Here is a 17,077-nt window from a genome sequence, read left to right as displayed (position 1 = left end):
CATGTTTTGTTTTGTGTTAGGAAATTGTCAAACATATTTAAAAGTAGAGAAAATAATACAGTAAGTCGCATATACTCATTATTCAGTTTTAAGTTATTAACTCATTGTCAATCTTGTAACCAGTCAATCTTAAAGGAAATCAACCCTGAATACTCATTGGAAGAACTAATGCTGAAGCTGAAGCTCCAATACTTTGGTTACCTGATGTGAACAGCTGACTCATTGAAAAAGACCCTGATTCCAGGAAAGATTGAAGGCAAAAGGAGAAGAGTGTGTCAGAGGATGTGATGGCTGGATGGCATCACTGATGCAATGGACATGAACTTGGGGAAACTCCAGGAGATAGTGAGGGACAGGGAGGCCTGGCATGCTGCTGTCCACGGGGTCAAGAAGAGTCAGATACGACTGGGTGACTGAACAACAACAACAACAATCTTGTATCATTTATAAATTAAGCAAATTCTAGACATAATATCGTGAATGTTTTCCTATCTGTCTGTACAACATAACCACAATACAATTACCACATTTAAAAGTAATTTATAATAATCTCTAATAGCATTATAAAAAAAATAGGGAATTATGTTTTCTAGTTTAAAAATAAGTTATTCCATTTTCTAATTTTGGAGTGTTGTATCTGTACAGAATACATGAAAATTTTTTGTTTGTATTAAAAAATAAGTTTGTATTCCAAAAAAAGATAGGCACTGTTAACATCCATATATTTCTCTTCCAATTATTTAAATGCACAGATTTGCTTTCGTTGTTCAGACAGCATCTCTCTGGCAAATGCCATTAAATTTGGAGTCACAGTCTTCGGAATACACCTGATTTCTTGTTATGACAGCACAGCTCATGTTATCAATGGGTCCAATCACCGAGAAACTAGAAGACACAAGGCAGACTTTAGAGCATTTATCTTAAAATAATGGTTATACTTCTTAAAGTTTCCCCCAGCCAAGTTGTGCAGGTAATTTTTTTTTTTTCCAGCAGTCAAAATGTTGCAGAGATTTTAGAAAAGACTCTTCTTTTGTTGCCAGGGACAACAAAAGATTTAGAATAACAACAACAGATTTGTTATAACAAATCTGTTATATTATTATAACAACAACAACAAAAGATTTTAGAATACATTCTTTTGTTGCCAGTGAGGCACTCTTGATTTGCTTATCCTACACCCTCTCCCTTCTGGGATGGCTCTTATTTGAGTATCAATACTATGGGAGTGCAAGTCTGAAGACTAGGCGCATTCCTGACTGTTCCTGCCCTCTTAACCCTCGAATTACATGCATCAGCAAGTCCTGGGCATCCCATCTCAAAATTAGTCCTGACATCCATTTACTTCTCTCCCAAGCTACCATTACCTCTCTTTCTCCCTGGTCATAGCCTTGTGATTGAAAGTCCATTTCCATGTCACTTTCCATCTACTCATTTTTCACATAGCAGCATAAATAATGTCCTTTCGAGACAGCTAAATGCTAAAATGAAAGTTTTTGATAAAGGTTATGTGGTGACAGATATTCTACATACCAGTGGGAGTTTCAGGAGTTTTGAAGTTGGAAACTAGGGATATTTTCAAGTTAAAACTGTTTAAATAACTGCTAATTCTTCAGTGGTATGATAGGGTTAGGAATAGGTGTGAATAGAATAATTTTTGAGAGAGCTATTTCCTTAACTATTTTTTCTAGTCATTGATTGCGTGTTTGTTAGTCACTCAGTCGTGTCCAACTCTTTGCAACCCCATGGACTGTAGCCTGCCATGTTCCTCTGTCAATGGTATTCTCCAGGCAAGAATACTAGAATGGGTTGCTATACCCTTCTCCAGAGGATCTTTCTGACTCAGGGATTTATCTGGCATCTCCTGCAACTCTTGCATTGGCAAGTGGATTCTTTACCACTGAGACATCTGAGAAGCCCCATCTGCATACCATTTTTTCTTAAATAATTAAATGAAAGCTTTTAAAATGAAATATGTTACTCGGTTATCTACTCTCCTTCTACAATAAATTTCTCTTTTGGCTACAGGATTAAAAGAGAGAGAGAGAGAGAGAGATGCTGCCGTAACAATATTCTGCTTTCCAAATAAAAGAATAAAAAAAGAGCCTAGTTATTTCTAACTAAATTTTGTCAAGTTTGCAACCAAAGCAGGTCCAAAGAATGAATACTACTTTATATTTTAGTTTAATGTTTGTGAAAGACAAGAATGAGTGGCGAATAGCAATCAGATCAGATCAGTGGCTCAGTCGTGTCCGACTCTTTGCGACCCCATGAATCACAGCATGCCAGGCCTCCCTGTCCATCACCAACTCCCGGAGTTCACTCAGATTCATGTCCATGGAGTCAGTGATGCCATCCAGCCATCTCATCCTCTGTCGTCCCCTTCTGCTCTTGCCCCCAATCCCTCCCAGCATCAGAGTCTTTTCCAATGAGTCAAATCCGCATGAGGTGGCCAAAGTACTGGAGTTTCAGCTCCAGCATCATTCCTTCCAAAGAAATCCCAGGGCTGATCTCCTTCAGAATGAACTGGTTGGATCTCCTTGTAGTCCAAGGGACTCTCAAGAGTCTTCTCCAACACCACAGTTCAAAAGCATCAATTCTTCAGCGCTCAGCCTTCTTCACAGTCCAACTCTCACATCCATACATGACCACAGGAAAAACCATAGCCTTGACTAGACGAACCTTTGTTGGCAAAGTAATGTCTCTGCTTTTGAATATGCTATCTAGGTTGGTCATAACTTTCCTTCCAAGGAGTAAGCGTCTTTTAATTTCATGGCTGCAGTCACCATCTGCAGTGATTTTGGAGCCCAGAAAAATAAAGTCTGACACTGTTTCCACTGTTTCCCCATCTATTTGCCATGAAGTGATGGGACCAGAGGCCATGATCTTCGTTTTCTGAATGTTAAGCTTTAAGCCAACTTTTTCACTCTCCACTTTCACCTTCATCAAGAGGCTTTTGAGTTCCTCTTCACTTTCTGCCATAAGGGTGGTGTCATCTGCATATCTGAGGTGATTGATATTTCTCCTGGAAATCTTGATTCCAGCTTGTGTTTCTTCCAGTCCAGCATTTCTCATGATGTACTCTGCATATAAGGCAAATAAGCAAGGTGACAATATACAGCCTTGACATACTCCTTTTCCTATTTGGAACCAGTCTGTTGTTCCATGTCCAGTACTAACTGTTGCTTGCTGCCCTGCATACAGATTTCTCAAGAGGCAGGTCAGGTGGTCTGGTATTCCCATCTCTTTCAGAATTTTCCACAGTTCATTGTGATCCACATAGTCAAAGGCTTTGGCATAGTCGATAAAGCAGAAATAGATGTTTTTCTGGAACTCTCTTGCTTTTTCCATGATCCAGCAGATGTCGGCAATTTGATCTCTGGTTCCTCTGCCTTTTCAAAAACCAGCTTGAACATCAGGAAGTTCATGGTTCACATACTGCTGAAGCCTGGCTTGGAGAATTTTGAGCATTACTTTACTAGCATGTGAGATGAGTGCAATTGTGTGGTAGTTTGAGCATTCTTTGGCATTGCCTTTCTTTGGGATTGGAATGAAAACTAACCTTTTCTAGTCCTGTGGCCACTGCTGAGTTTTCCAAATTTGCTGGCATATTGAGTGCAGCCCTTTCACAGCATCATCTTTCAGGATTTGGAATAGCTCAACTGGAATTCCATTACCTCCACTAGCTTTGTTCATAGTGATGCTTTCTAAGGCCCACGTGACTTCACATTCCAGGATGTCTGGCTCTAGGTCAGTGATCACACCATCATGATTATCTGGGTCGTGAAGATCTTTTTTGTACCGTTCTTCTGTGTATTCTTGCCATCTCTTCTTAATTTCTTCTGCTTCTGCTAGGTCCATTTCTGTCCTTTATCGAGCCCATCTTTGCATGAAATGTTCCCTTGGTATCTCTGATTTTCTTGAAGAGATCTCTAGTCTTTCCCATTCTGTTGTTTTCCTCTATTTCTTTGCACTGATCGCTGAAGAAGGCTTTCTTATCTCTTCTTGCTATTCTTTGGAACTCTGCATTCAGATGTTTATATCTTTCCTTTTCTCCTTTGCTTTTTGCTTCTCTTCTTTTCACAGCTATTTGTAAGGCCTCCCCAGACAGCCATTTGGCTTTTTTGCATTTCTTTTCCATGGGGATGGTCTTGATCCCTGTCTCCTGTACAATGTCACGAACCTCATTCCATAGCTCATCAGGCACTCTATCTATCAGATCTAGGCCCTTAAATCTATTTCTCACTTCCACTGTATAATCATAAGGGATTTGATTTAGGTCATACCTGAATGGTCTAGTGGTTTTCCCTACTTTCTTCAATTTAAGTCTGAATTCGGCAATATCTAGGACTAAATAAACAGATTGAAATGAACTGACATTTCATGGTCTTTGTCCCAAACTTGCCAAATCTCAGGTGCTCTAGCATGTTAGAATGTTAAGAAAATCAAAGCACAGAGAATATGCAAACATCTGTGACACCTAAGAATCTTAAAGCCTCTTACATAACGTAACATGTATTACGTTATAGTGTTCACACAAGAATATTGTGGGAAAAGCTTCATTTTCTTTTCATACATACAAAAAACATATTTTTTTCCTACATGCAAAAAAAATTATTCAATGAGATTGAAATAATTTTCTAAGGGCAAGATTGCAAATTCTCACTTTCTGATATCAGCTCAAGAGATGTTTGTATATATTTCAGGTGTTTTTCATTTATAAGTAAAATTTACCTTTGCATTTTGTATATGGAAAATATTTGCTTGGTAATATTTTAAAGGAGATTTAAATCAGTTTAACAATTTAAAAGTAACTATCATTTTTTGCAATTAATAATTTACATGTTCCATAATGAATACCTTCTATTCCCTTTGCATGCTCAGTCACTCAGTCATCTCTGAATCCTTGCAGTCCCACAGACTAGCCCACCAAGCTCCTCTGTCCATCAGATTTTACCAGCAAGAATACTGGAGCAGACTGCCACCTCCTCCTCAAGGGAGTCTTCCCAACCCAGGGATCAAACCTGTGTCTCCTGCATTGGCAAGCTGATTCTTTACCACTGAGCACCTGGAGACCCCCTCTATTCTCTTCAGTAAATGTTAAAAGGAGAAGGAGAGGAAGGAAAGAAAAGAGAGTAAAGGAAGAAAGAAAAAAGAAAGAAAGTAAAAAAAAAAAGGAAAGAAAATGTTTTTCAAAAGAAATGATAAAAGAAAGAAGAAAAAGACCAGAAAGCAAAGAAGCTTAAATACAAATACTTTTCTATAAATAAAACATCAATACCTCTACCATCTCTGCCCCGCAAATAAGTACTTACATTTCTTGTTCCACAAAAAGGTGTTCATTTATCCATACCCATTGTTTTCCTGGGGATGTAATACATAGTCCAAGCCAACTAGGTTGTCCAGATTTCAAACTCTTCTGTATGAACTTCTATAGGAAAAATAGTATATTCATTCGTTCAAAAAAAATGGGGATGTGAGGGCAATAGGGTTGTGACATCTGTCATCACATTGATCACCAGGGTTGATTCAGCTGATCTGGCTGGCTAGATGGGTGTCCCTTCCTCCCTTGCCACTCCGAGTGTGTCCCTCCAGAAGTTGCGAGTTCCATCAAAGAAGATGATCATCGCAATAGAGGAGGACTTGTCTGCTGTCAAGAGTATACAAGTAAATGTACTCCCCTGCTAGAACCTCCAAACAAGCTCTCAAAAATTTTTTTGATGCCTTTTATACAGTAAGGCACTGAGCCAGGCATTAATGAAATGATAAATAACCATTTCTTTCAGAATAATAGGGTTTTAAAAAATAAACAATAGTAATTGTAGGCCCCCCGGGGGGGCCAGAGGGAGCACAGAGACCAGGGTGCCCTTTACTCCTCCATGTCCTCCAAATTTGGCTCCAGCCTCTCCCACAACCCTTCCCAGTCACTCCAGCAGGGCCTTTGTCTGACCCCAGGCTGCTTGTTGACCAACACCCAGTGGCCAGTGAAGGTTTTACAAGGCTCAAAAGAGGACCAGCAGTGGGACAGCCAGGACACCAGGCATGTCATCCAACTACGTGGAGCAGCTGAAGGGCATGTCCCTGCTAGTTAGGGCCAGACAAAATGTGGTTCCCTGGAGAAGGAAGTGGCAAACCACTTTAGTATTCTTGCCTTGAGAACCTCATGAATGGTATGCTGGTTAAGGAATGTTCAAAAGCAATAACTATGAACCACCCACACTTAGAATTGTACCTAGTGATTCACCCTTGAACACTTAAAAACTGTTTTTGACTCCTCACCAGCTCTTTTGAATTTTGAATCACAGGTAAATGTGCCTGTAGCTTTAAACAATCACGTTGACTTTCATTCCAAGTTTTAGAAAAAGTTGAAAACCTGTAACATTTTCCTTGATTTAGTAGCCAGTCACTTGGGCACACATAATTATTTCCTGAAGGAAAATACAGGGGAAAGAAATCAGTTAAACTACAGTCATTAGAGAAAGTGTGAATAGTATCAAACATGATTGAGTGGAAAATAGATTTTTGCCAACTCACTTTTTGTAATTAAAAAGTACCTCATTAGCAGAAGGAGAATGAAATTAATTCAGAATCTGTATATTTCCTGGAAGGGAGGCATTGTTCGAGGCTATGGGTTGCAGAGAGCAAAGCTTATGAATTCTGACCTCATAATTAGGAGAGACAAATATATAATATTTTTAAGTGTTTATAACTAATCAAAAATTAAAAACCTGTTGTTTGATTCTTTCCCCTGTTTCTAATTTCTTTTCCTTGAAATTGTCCTTATAACCTGCACTTCCTTCCTGTGAGATTACTTTCATCATAGTTTCTTACCTTATTGTGTTGATTGCTTTTCAATCACACTGTTTCCGTAGTCTTGAATAGCCTTCCCTTCCTCTTCATCCTCTAAATTATGTGTATCTTTTAATGATCAACTGCATTTCTGAGGTACGAGATAGGTCCCTGAGCCAAACAGCTGCTGTTTGTTAAGTGTACTAAAATTGAAGTTTCCTTCTCACCCAGACCCTCCAAGGACAAAGCTAGTGGCAGAAGCTGAGCACTACTAAAGTAAAGAGATAAGATGACCACTTCTGAGGTCAAGGAAAACTCCCCTGTCTGCATGTATACAGGAAGACTCTTTGGGGGTCAAAATGGAGGGTGCACCATCCCATAATAAGTGTGGACGTGTACCCACAGGCCTCTGCTGTGCGATCCATCTCAGCAAAATGTTTTTGTGCACCCACGTTGGGGAGGGTCCAGGACTAGTCAAGTGTGGGAAAAGAACTGAGATAATTGGCCAAAGGTAAACAAAGACCCAGAAGAACTGTCCTATACCAGTGATGTAAATTGCCTCTTTACTGTGCTCTGCCTCATTAGCAAGGACGCCCACTCTCTTCCTCTATGGGTGTGTATCTCTGCCTTGATTGGGTCTTAAATAAACAAACTGCTTCTCTGGGTGCTTTCCCACTTTTTACACTGTTTCTAATAATAAACTTTGTGCATGTGTTTACAGTTTTTGCTTCCTTGAAACATTCTTGCTTTCAAATGAGGGAAAGAGCCAGGGCTGCTTTTCTTGGAGTTTGTAACCCCTGGTGGACTAGGGGCTAGGATTCCTGATTATCATCGAGGCTACCTAGGTTCGGTTTTTGAGGAGGGGAATAAGATCGCTCTTTAGGACTGCTCACTGCTATCTCTCAGCGATCATTTTTCACGTCAGGAACAAAGTTTTCAAACAGTCATAATTTCTGCCACCTCTAAGAATCAGAACACCCAGGTGCCACTTAACTAGGGATGAATTGTCCATGTCATTGTCACCTGTGAATGACTCCATAACTTTTATCTGATTGGAAGGTTCTTCAGGTAACTGACATACTCATCATTGAATCTCCTATCATACATCACTTTAATTATAGTGCCTGAAGGTTGATTGTTGAATGATTGAATTAAATATCCATAAGTTACAGCATGTCACACTTTTCATGGCTAATATTTTAGTCTGTCATCTATAAGCCTAAATTTTTAAAAAATTCATTTTAGGAAATTGAATTAAAGATATCTAGCTATGATGGGAAAACAAAGTTACATCAGCAGACATGACTTGAAGAAGACTATCATGGACTAATTTTCAATATATAAAACATCAAATATATCTTTAACTACTTTCTACTAGGGCAAGAGTTGACAATTCTGAATAATTTTAATCTTCCAAAATTATATGATGTATGGCAAAACCAATACAATATTGTAAAGTAATTAACCTCCAATTAAAATAAATAAATTTATATTTTAAAAAAATTTAAAAAAAAGCAAAAACGAAAACAACAACAACAAAAAAAGTATGTGATGACTCAGGGTAATTGGATTCTAATCTCAGCTATAGAAGTATATACATGCCTGTGTGTGAAGTCACTTCAGTCGTGTCTGAGTCTGTGCGACCCCATGGACTATATAGCCTGCCTGGTTCCTCTGTCCATGGGATTCTCCAGGCAAGAATACTGGAATGGGTTGCCATTCCCTTCTCCAGGGGACTTTCCTGACCCAGGGATTGAACTCACGTCTCTTATGTCTCCTGCATTGGCAGGCGGGTTCTTTACCACTGAGGCCACCTGGGAAGCCTGTACAAGTACATAGTCATGTGCTAAAATGACCTTAAATACACGTCTCAATATATGATTGGAGAGATGCTATTTATTCACTAGTGAAAAGGAGTCATTTGGACAAACTAATTCTATTACATGGATTCTGATAGACTAGTCAGTAAAGTACAGGTCTAGAGCTGCAAAACACACTGAAAGTACTCCAAATGATCAATGTAATATGTTAAAACGACAAAAAAATGCAAAATGTGGACACTTATTGTCCAGAAGAGTTATAAGAGTTAATTCAGTTTCAAGTACCACGTTCTACAATAAGGAGAAATATCATGAGGATGAGGATGGAGAAAAATACTTATTGAGCAACACTTTGTATCAATTCCTATCTCAGATGGTTTGCATAATAATAACTAACACAAAATGTCATTACTGTGGGCCAAGCAGGTTTCTAAGCACTTAACATATATTTATTTTTAAAAACAACTTTATAAAATAGATACATTCAATGAAGCAATAGAGATAGACACAGTAAAATCCAGAACATGAGAAATTAGACACAACCATAATCCATTTTTTTAACATTAAATAAATGTCTAAGAAGGAAACAAAAGGAAGTAAGGAAAATGCACAGATTTAGAGACTCAAGAGACATTTTAGCTGATGTAACTGGTCTTTGCTCTGATTCTAACAAATAAAATGGAAACAAAAATCTAATGCTGATGGAATAGTAGATGATATTAGGAGGTTATTGTCAACTTGGTTTTAGGAATTGTGGTAGAATTCTAAAATGGGCCCAAGGAGACAGCAAATCGTGCAGTTGTTTGGAAAACAGTGGCAGTTCCTCCAAATATTCAAGCAAAGAATTGCTATGTAACTCAATAATTCTACTCCTAGGCATTACCATATATGAAATGAAAACACACCCACACTCACGTCAAGAAAGAAATGGTAACTATGTGATGTGATGGAGATAGAAATCATCTTGCAATATATGTATATTAAATCAGCCCATTGTACACTGTAAACAAACACAGGACTTATAGTGACATTGTGATTATGTTAAACCCTTAACTGTCAGAATCACATACTAAAATATTTAAATATTAAATGGCATGATAGCTGGTAATTGCTTTAATAAAACCTAGTATGAGAGTGTGATGGAGGCGGAGATATAGATGAGATAATCTTCATTACATATTAATAAGTGTTGATACCAAATGAAAGGCACATGGAGATTTATTATATAATCCTTTCCACTTTTAGTTATATTTTGCATAATACAAATCTGTTGTTTAGTGCTAAGTTGTGTCCAATTCATTTGTGACCCCTTGGACTGTAGCCCACCAGGCTCCTCTGTCCATGGGATTTCCCAGCCAAGAATACTGGAGTGGGTTGCCATTTCCTCCTCTAGGGGATCTTCCCCACCCAGGGATTGAACCCATGTCTCCAGCATTGGCAGGTGGTTTCTTACCACTGAACCACCAGGGAAACGTAATAGAAATACAAGAATATAATAAAACAAAACCTTATGAAGTAGATATTATTATGCTCAATTTACAGATGAGAAAGTGAGTCACACAGACATTATCACTTTCCCAAAGTCATACAGCAGATAAATATTAAAGCTGAAGTTTCAACCCAGTTACTTTGGTTCCATAACCCACGTTACTAATCACTGAATCATGCCATCCTGCCCAATGCTAATTGGTATGTTAGGGTTCTTCAGAGAAATAGAACTAACAGAATTTTGTGTCTGTGTGTGCATGTTTAAAGAGAGAGAAAGAAAGAATCAGAATGAAAGGAGAGAGATTTTAAGGACCTGGCTCATGTGATCATTAAGGCTAGCAAGTCTAAAATGTTCAGGCTAGCAGGTTGGAGACCCAGGGAAAAGTTGGTGTTGCAGCCCAAATCTGAAGGTATTCTAGAGTCTCAATTTCCTCTTCCCTTGAAAACGTCAGTGTTTGTCTCTTAGGGCTCTCAACTGATTGGGTGAAGCCCACCCACATTCTGGAAGGTGATTTGCTTTACTCAAAATCTATTGACTTACATATTAACATAACCTAAAAAGTACTTTCACAGCAACATTTAAACAAGTGTTTGATCAAATATCTGGGTATTGTGCACTACCTAATCAAGTCCACACATATAATTTGAACAGTTATAATTGGTTCAATCTACACTAAAAGTTCTATGATGTTAGTTACTACATTCTTCCTTTGCAAGTTTTCAAAACTAATGTTTAATTTTCCTAAATTCATGTGACCAGTTGATTGAAATCTTTGATTCAAACAGAACAGCACATTACAGACAGATGATTACCTGCGAGGCTGGTGATATTAGCTTTCTGAAGGAAATCCATTTCTCTATCTGCATTCAATGCAAAGGGGAAGATATAAAGAGAAACTTAAAATGGATAGAAGTCTAGGTATATGAAAATAAGTATGCTAGCACAAAATAAAAACATACAAATAAAAATTCAAAATCTCTCTTTTCTGCTATGCCTCTATTCCTCTCTGTCCTGAGAGTTAACTACTTTTTACCATATCTACTTTTACTGCTCTAAGTACTAATCAAAATTCCAAATATTCTGTGCATTCTTAAAATTCATTTCTTTTACTTTTTTGTGTATTATGTTCTTCACTGAACTTTTTAATTGATATTATTTCATCTTGTTGCAGGCATACACTCAAGAATCTTATTAAGTTCCTTCAGCTTCTTATTTGCATTATCCATAGATTTTTTTAACACAGAGTGAATTAATTGCTTTCCAGAACACAGAACAGCTGATAATCTGAAAGGTCTTTAGATTACATTCCCAGGCTAGTTTCACTCTATCTAAAATTAGCCTCACCCCCTTATTTGTTCCAAAAGAATGCATAAAAACTTACATTAAAATCAAGTTGTTCATAATTTTTAGAACATTGCTACAGTGGTATAATTTTATGTACATTTGAAAATGCAAGGCCAATTTGCCTTTGAGAGGAAATGAATTCTTCATGTAAACATTTAGGATTGTGTCTTTGTCTATGGTGTTCTGAAATACAAATGAATCTATTCTGTCTGTCTATCTAATTGCTTTAGGAGCATTTTCATTTGTTTTTGATATGATATGATGGGAAATGCCACTATAAGCAGAGTAAGAGGCTGTCAAGACACCAGTCTAAAGAGCATTCCGTAAAGTCTTCCCATTAATAACTTTGCTTCTGCACTCTTATCTCTGAAATTGGGCTCCTCTTCAGGTTTCGCTGTGAGGAACCGCTTCATCTAGATTGAAGCCATCTATTAACGGTTTTCTTTTTTTTTTTTAATTAATTTTATTTTATTTTTAAACTTTACAATATTGTATTAGTTTTGCCAAATATCGAAATGAATCCGCCACAGGTATACATGTGTTCTCCATCCTGAACCCTCCTCCCTCCTCCCTCCCCATACTGTGGTTCCCTCCCTTGATTTATCAAATAATATTAACCCATCCACTTTTCATTTTCTTTAAAATTTTCTTCATTTACCCTTTTGTGTTTCTATTCATTATTCTACTTTTTTTTTTTTTTACTATTCTAATATAAAATCTTGGGAAAGAGTGTAAGTAAATATTTATGGTCAACACTTTGTTTTGAACTAGAAGCATGGAAAGTATTTTTAAACTGGTCAAAGTATAAGCACACATCTAAAAGAAATATCAATATTAAAATTGTCACTAATTTATTAAAAAAATATATATAAATAGTAAAGAATATTATCCCCACTAATATTTTAATTAATGTATTAAATTTTATCGGTTTCCTTGAGCCCTATATTTTCAAGAACTACAGTTTCAAGAAAAAGTTATAGAAACCATGAATTAGTCTTGTTACTTCAAAAAGAACAACTACAGAATATGCACATTAACTACTACTTCAGAAAAAAAAAAGTGTGTAGATACTTTTAAATCACTGTCCTGTCTCTCAAGGTGATGCCAATGAGCACATACTTTTAATAAAAATACAGTACTAATTCTTTAATAAAATGGTGCCAATCTTTTACTGGAGGTTCTTCATAAGAAGAGATATGGAGTAAGTGTTAATTTTATACTTGAGTGTTTCCTAATTTTTCTTAATTTAAAAATAATTTTGTTATATGAAATATATAACTGGTCAGCTTACCAATATTGAGCTACAGTGTGGAGGTTATCTTGATAGTAAAAGGAATTAAAGATCAACTATTATTTTTGAAAGTGAAAATATAAATTATAATTCCATACTCACTCCAAAAGTTCAAGCCAATTACTGCCATCATGAAAATAAGGATGCCAATGCATCCAAGTACTAGCATGAGACAGTAACACTGTAGATACAGGGCGAAATCTGAAATATTGAAATTAAAAAAAAAAGTTTTAGCAGTCTGTGACTATTTACTTTGTATACATTTTTCTGTTTTGTTTTTATTACAGAGAAAATCTGTTCATTTTAGATACAGCATTAGAATCTATGATTAATTTATGTATAAGCTTTTCACTTTAATTTATTTTTATTTAATCTTTAGTTTATAATTTTAATTTATACCCAAATTATGACAAAAAGTATGATTAATTGAAATTTCAAAATACAATACAAAAACAAAGAGATGCTATGGTTATTGAATGTGTTGGATTATGCTGAAATTGTCTTGCTTTGATTGTTTGGTGACTTTTGATGACTTACAATGACATTAAATTATCTCTGCATGAATAAATATAATGTATATATATATATGAATAATATATCATGTATATAATGTGCAGTAACATATTAAGGAGTTTGAGAGAGAATGGATTCAGATTTATGTACGGCTGAGTCCCTTTGCTGTTCACCTGAAACTACCACAGCATTATTAATAAGCTATACCCCAATACAAAATAAAAAGTTTAAAAAATTAAAAAAATTTAAAAATATAAAATAAGAGGAGATGCAAAAGTAATATATTAAAGACATGAAGCATTAGTGTATAAAATACAAAATATATAATTTATATTCTATATGTAGAATAATATATATATATCAGCTATTGTCATGTATATTATTTATTTTAATGACTCACTATAATAAATAAAAGAACATTTATTGAAGTTCTATTAATGTACCAGCCACTGTGCTGGAAATATTTCCATGTTATTCCACTTTTACATATGCTATACTGTATTTTCCTGGCTTTGATATTTTGGACAGAAATCAACATCAGACTAAACAGCATAGATCTCTGATTAGTGAAGCTTGTCTAGAATTTATGCCCTAGTACTCCTCTGGCTCAGATTTGGCAGGAATGGTCCCTTTACAGAGGAGAAAACAGGGAACTTCCAAATATCTTAAATAGGGATACTATGTTAAGATCCTCTTTTAATTTTAATCTATTTTTGGTTACATACAAAAGTAGAAAAACCTCTGAAAAAGTGAAAGTGAAGTTGTATCTGACTCTTTGCAACCCCATGGACTATACAGTCCATGGAATTCTCCAGGCCAGAGTACAGGAGTGGGTGGATAGTCTTTCCCTTCTCCAGGGGATCTTCCCAACCCGGGGATTGAAACCAGGTCTCCTGCATTGCAGGTGGATTCTTTACCAGCTGACCCACCAGGGAAGCCCAAGAATACTGAAGTGGGTAGCCTCTCCCTTCTCCAGGGGATCTTCCTGACCTGGGAGTTGAACCGGGGTCTCCTGCATTACAGGCAGATTCTTTACCAGCTGAACTACCAGGGAAGCACCAAAGATCTCTGCTGCTGCTAAGTCACTTCAGTCGTGTCTGACTTCAGTCGTGTCCGACTCTGTGCGACCCCATACGGCAGCCCACCAGGCTCCCCCGTCCCTGGGATTCTCCAGGCAAGAACACTGGAGTGGGTTGCCATTTCTTTCTCTACTTCACCAAAAATCCTCATAATACATTTTCTCAAGTTTATGACCACATAGATCTGCAGTTAATAGATTCCATACTTGCCAGAGAGGGAAATTTTAAGCTTAATGCCAAATACTATTATAGGTATAAATTAAAAGCCAATGTTCTTTTACATAAGCCACAACTTATATGTATCAAGCCAGATACCTGAAGTGCATTGTACTGGTCCATTCTATACCCACTTAACTGTTTGCCATTAGCCTAAATGGTTCAATATTAAGAAACTGCTCTTTGAATTCCATTATAATCACTCCTGCAAGATTATTAGTGCTGTTATTCATATCTGCTTTATGTTGGGAAATTTTCCTTGCCTGGTGGACTACAGTCCATGGGGTCGCAAAGAGTCGGTCACAACTGAGCAGTTAACACTTACTAGCTTACTTACTTACTTATGCAATAAGTGTAACTTTATTTTACAGTATGAGTCAAATAACTGGGCAGATTTTCTTTTCACTCATCAATAATAAGCAAGCTTAGAATCCAATTTATCAAACACAAACATGTTTAATATGTAATTTCTGCTGAATTACAAACTTAATATGGGAGAAGGCAATGGCACCCCACTCCAGTACTGTTGCCTGGAAAATCCTATGGATGGAGGAGCCTGGTAGGCTGCAGTCCATGGGGTCGCACAGAGTCGGACATGACTGAAGCGACGCAGCAGCAGCATAAGCATAATATATGTTGCCAGTACTTTTCATCTTTCACTCATAATTTAAATGGATATTATCTTACATTCTATGTATCTATACTAAGATTTCATATGTCTCTACTCCCTTGTCTATTACAAGATGGTTTATACATTAAAGAAGAAATAGCCAATAATTTAGTTTCATTTACTGTAATGTCTACATTAAAAAAATCACAATATAGGGACATCCCTGGCAGTTCAGAGGTTAAGACTTCACACTCCCAATTCCGGGGGCACAGGTTTGATTCCTGGTCGGGGAACTAAAATCCTGCGTGCTGCATGCTGCTGCTGCTAAGTCGCCTCATTCGTGTCCGACTCTATGTGACCCCATAGACGTCACACGGTAGCCCACCAGGGTCCTCTGTCCCTGGGATTCTCCAGGCAAGAATACTGGAGTGGGTTGCCATTTCCTCCTCCAATGCACGAAAGTGAAAAGTGAAAGTGAAGATGGCACAGCCTAAAAAATAAATTAAAAATAAAATAAAATAACAAGAAGAAATGTCCATAAAAAATAAGGGAGCATAAAATGAAAGTAGATATTTAAACAAACATTAAGAAGAGAGAGAAAAAAATCAGTATATATATTTGCTTTATTATAAATAAAAGAATTGAGATTTAAAATAAAAAAGAAATTGTCAAAGGTCAGTCACTTTGTGGGGCTTAGGGTCAAATTCAGTCAATTTGACTCAATTTGACTCTCATTCCCAATGGATTATTCTGCCAATTCCATGGATCTTTTGTGGACATTGAAAATAGATATGTATAAAAATGACTTTAAGGCTGTAAAACACTATATACCACTGCTACTCCCACCGTCAGTACTAGCTCTTTACTTTTGAAGTATAATAGATGTCTTCATGTACATAACACATCCAAATTGTCGCTTATGTTTTGTAAAAAAAAAAATGATTTATGCAAAATACTGTTTTTGACCTTTTAGTTGAAAGTTGCATTCTTATTCTCATATTGCTACTTTGAAGGGATTATACATTATCCTATTAGCATTTCTCTGTACCCATGGCTGCAAAAATCATCTTTTTATGGTTGATGCTTATAGAAGTCTGAACAATTTATCTTAGACGATTTATGATCATCTTTTAAAATCCCAGAATATGGTTAATTTTAAAACATTAGGGATAATTTTGCTTCTAAAAGAATAATGCAGTTTTAAACTGGAGTCTAAATAAAGGGGAATAATATTCTTACCTTTAGATTTTTTTCTTGATTCAAAGCGATTCTTGATTTTCAGCGTCATATAGCCATCTTCATTCTCCATTTCCTTAAACGTTTTCATATAATATTACCCAGAAAATAGGAAAAATAAAACAGAGAATAGCCTCAGCCTTGAATATTTCTCCCAAGCACGATATACCAAAAGCTAAAAGGAAGTCCAAAAATAATCAAAATTCACTCTGGCAGGGCTATCTAAAACCACACAGGATATGTTGGTGAATGAAAATGAAAAGACATGTTGATTTCTAGATAAAATTCTGTGTGTTGCAAGGTAAGAGTGGCTATTTTATTTGACTCTTTTCTAATACCCTGTTATAAATAGACAAATAACTTGGCTGAGTTAGGTTCTGGTGTTATGGAAGGTAGAAATTGTGAGAAGTGAAATTGAATATTTTGCTAAGGAGATGTATAAGCAAAGTGTTGAAGGTTCTTCCAGGGTGTCCTTACTATTTATAGTAATATGTAAGAGGAGAGAGATAAATTAAGGAATCATTAAGCAAAAAAGAAACCAGAAATTGAAGATTTGGAAAATTCTCAGCCTACCCATATAAAGGAAGTAAAAAAGGCATGCTCTGCAGAAAAGACCAAAAGTATGGCCAGACAATCATTCCATAAAGAGACTATGCATAATTTTAATTAGCCATATCATCAGCCCACTAGGGG

The 17,077-nt window shown here is 36.5% G+C and overlaps 1 protein-coding gene across 1 annotated transcript; it reads right to left on the bottom strand.

Moving 5' to 3' along the window:
- Nucleotides 1–373: 373 nt before the first annotated feature.
- KLRF2 (killer cell lectin like receptor F2) lies at nt 374–16,673 on the bottom strand. The gene is made up of 6 exons (XM_027541288.1): nt 16,388–16,673; nt 12,833–12,931; nt 10,908–10,955; nt 6,277–6,425; nt 5,313–5,428; nt 374–885 (listed from the first exon to the last, which is right to left on the bottom strand). The coding sequence occupies exons 1-6, from the start codon at nt 16,473–16,475 to the stop codon at nt 768–770; spliced, it is 618 nt and encodes a 205-aa protein (XP_027397089.1). The 5' UTR covers nt 16,476–16,673; the 3' UTR covers nt 374–767.
- Nucleotides 16,674–17,077: the final 404 nt, after the last annotated feature.

Source organism: Bos indicus x Bos taurus, chromosome 5 (genome assembly GCF_003369695.1).
Source record: "Bos indicus x Bos taurus breed Angus x Brahman F1 hybrid chromosome 5, Bos_hybrid_MaternalHap_v2.0, whole genome shotgun sequence".
Lineage (NCBI taxonomy): Eukaryota > Metazoa > Chordata > Mammalia > Artiodactyla > Bovidae > Bos > Bos indicus x Bos taurus.
The sequence above is the reverse complement of the archived record's forward strand: the minus strand, read 5'-3'. Positions and strand labels throughout refer to the sequence as shown.

Coding starts and splice junctions, on each gene's coding strand:
- KLRF2 (XM_027541288.1), bottom strand. CDS start 16,475: ATGAAAACGTTTAAGGAAATGGAGAATGAAGATGGCTATATGACGCTG. Junction 5,429..6,276: donor TTCAAAATTCAAAAGAGCTG/GTGAGGAGTCAA, acceptor TTTTTCCTATAG/AAGTTCATACAGAAGAGTTT. Junction 886..5,312: donor CTTTTTGTGGAACAAGAAAT/GTAAGTACTTAT, acceptor TGTGTCTTCTAG/TTTCTCGGTGATTGGACCCA.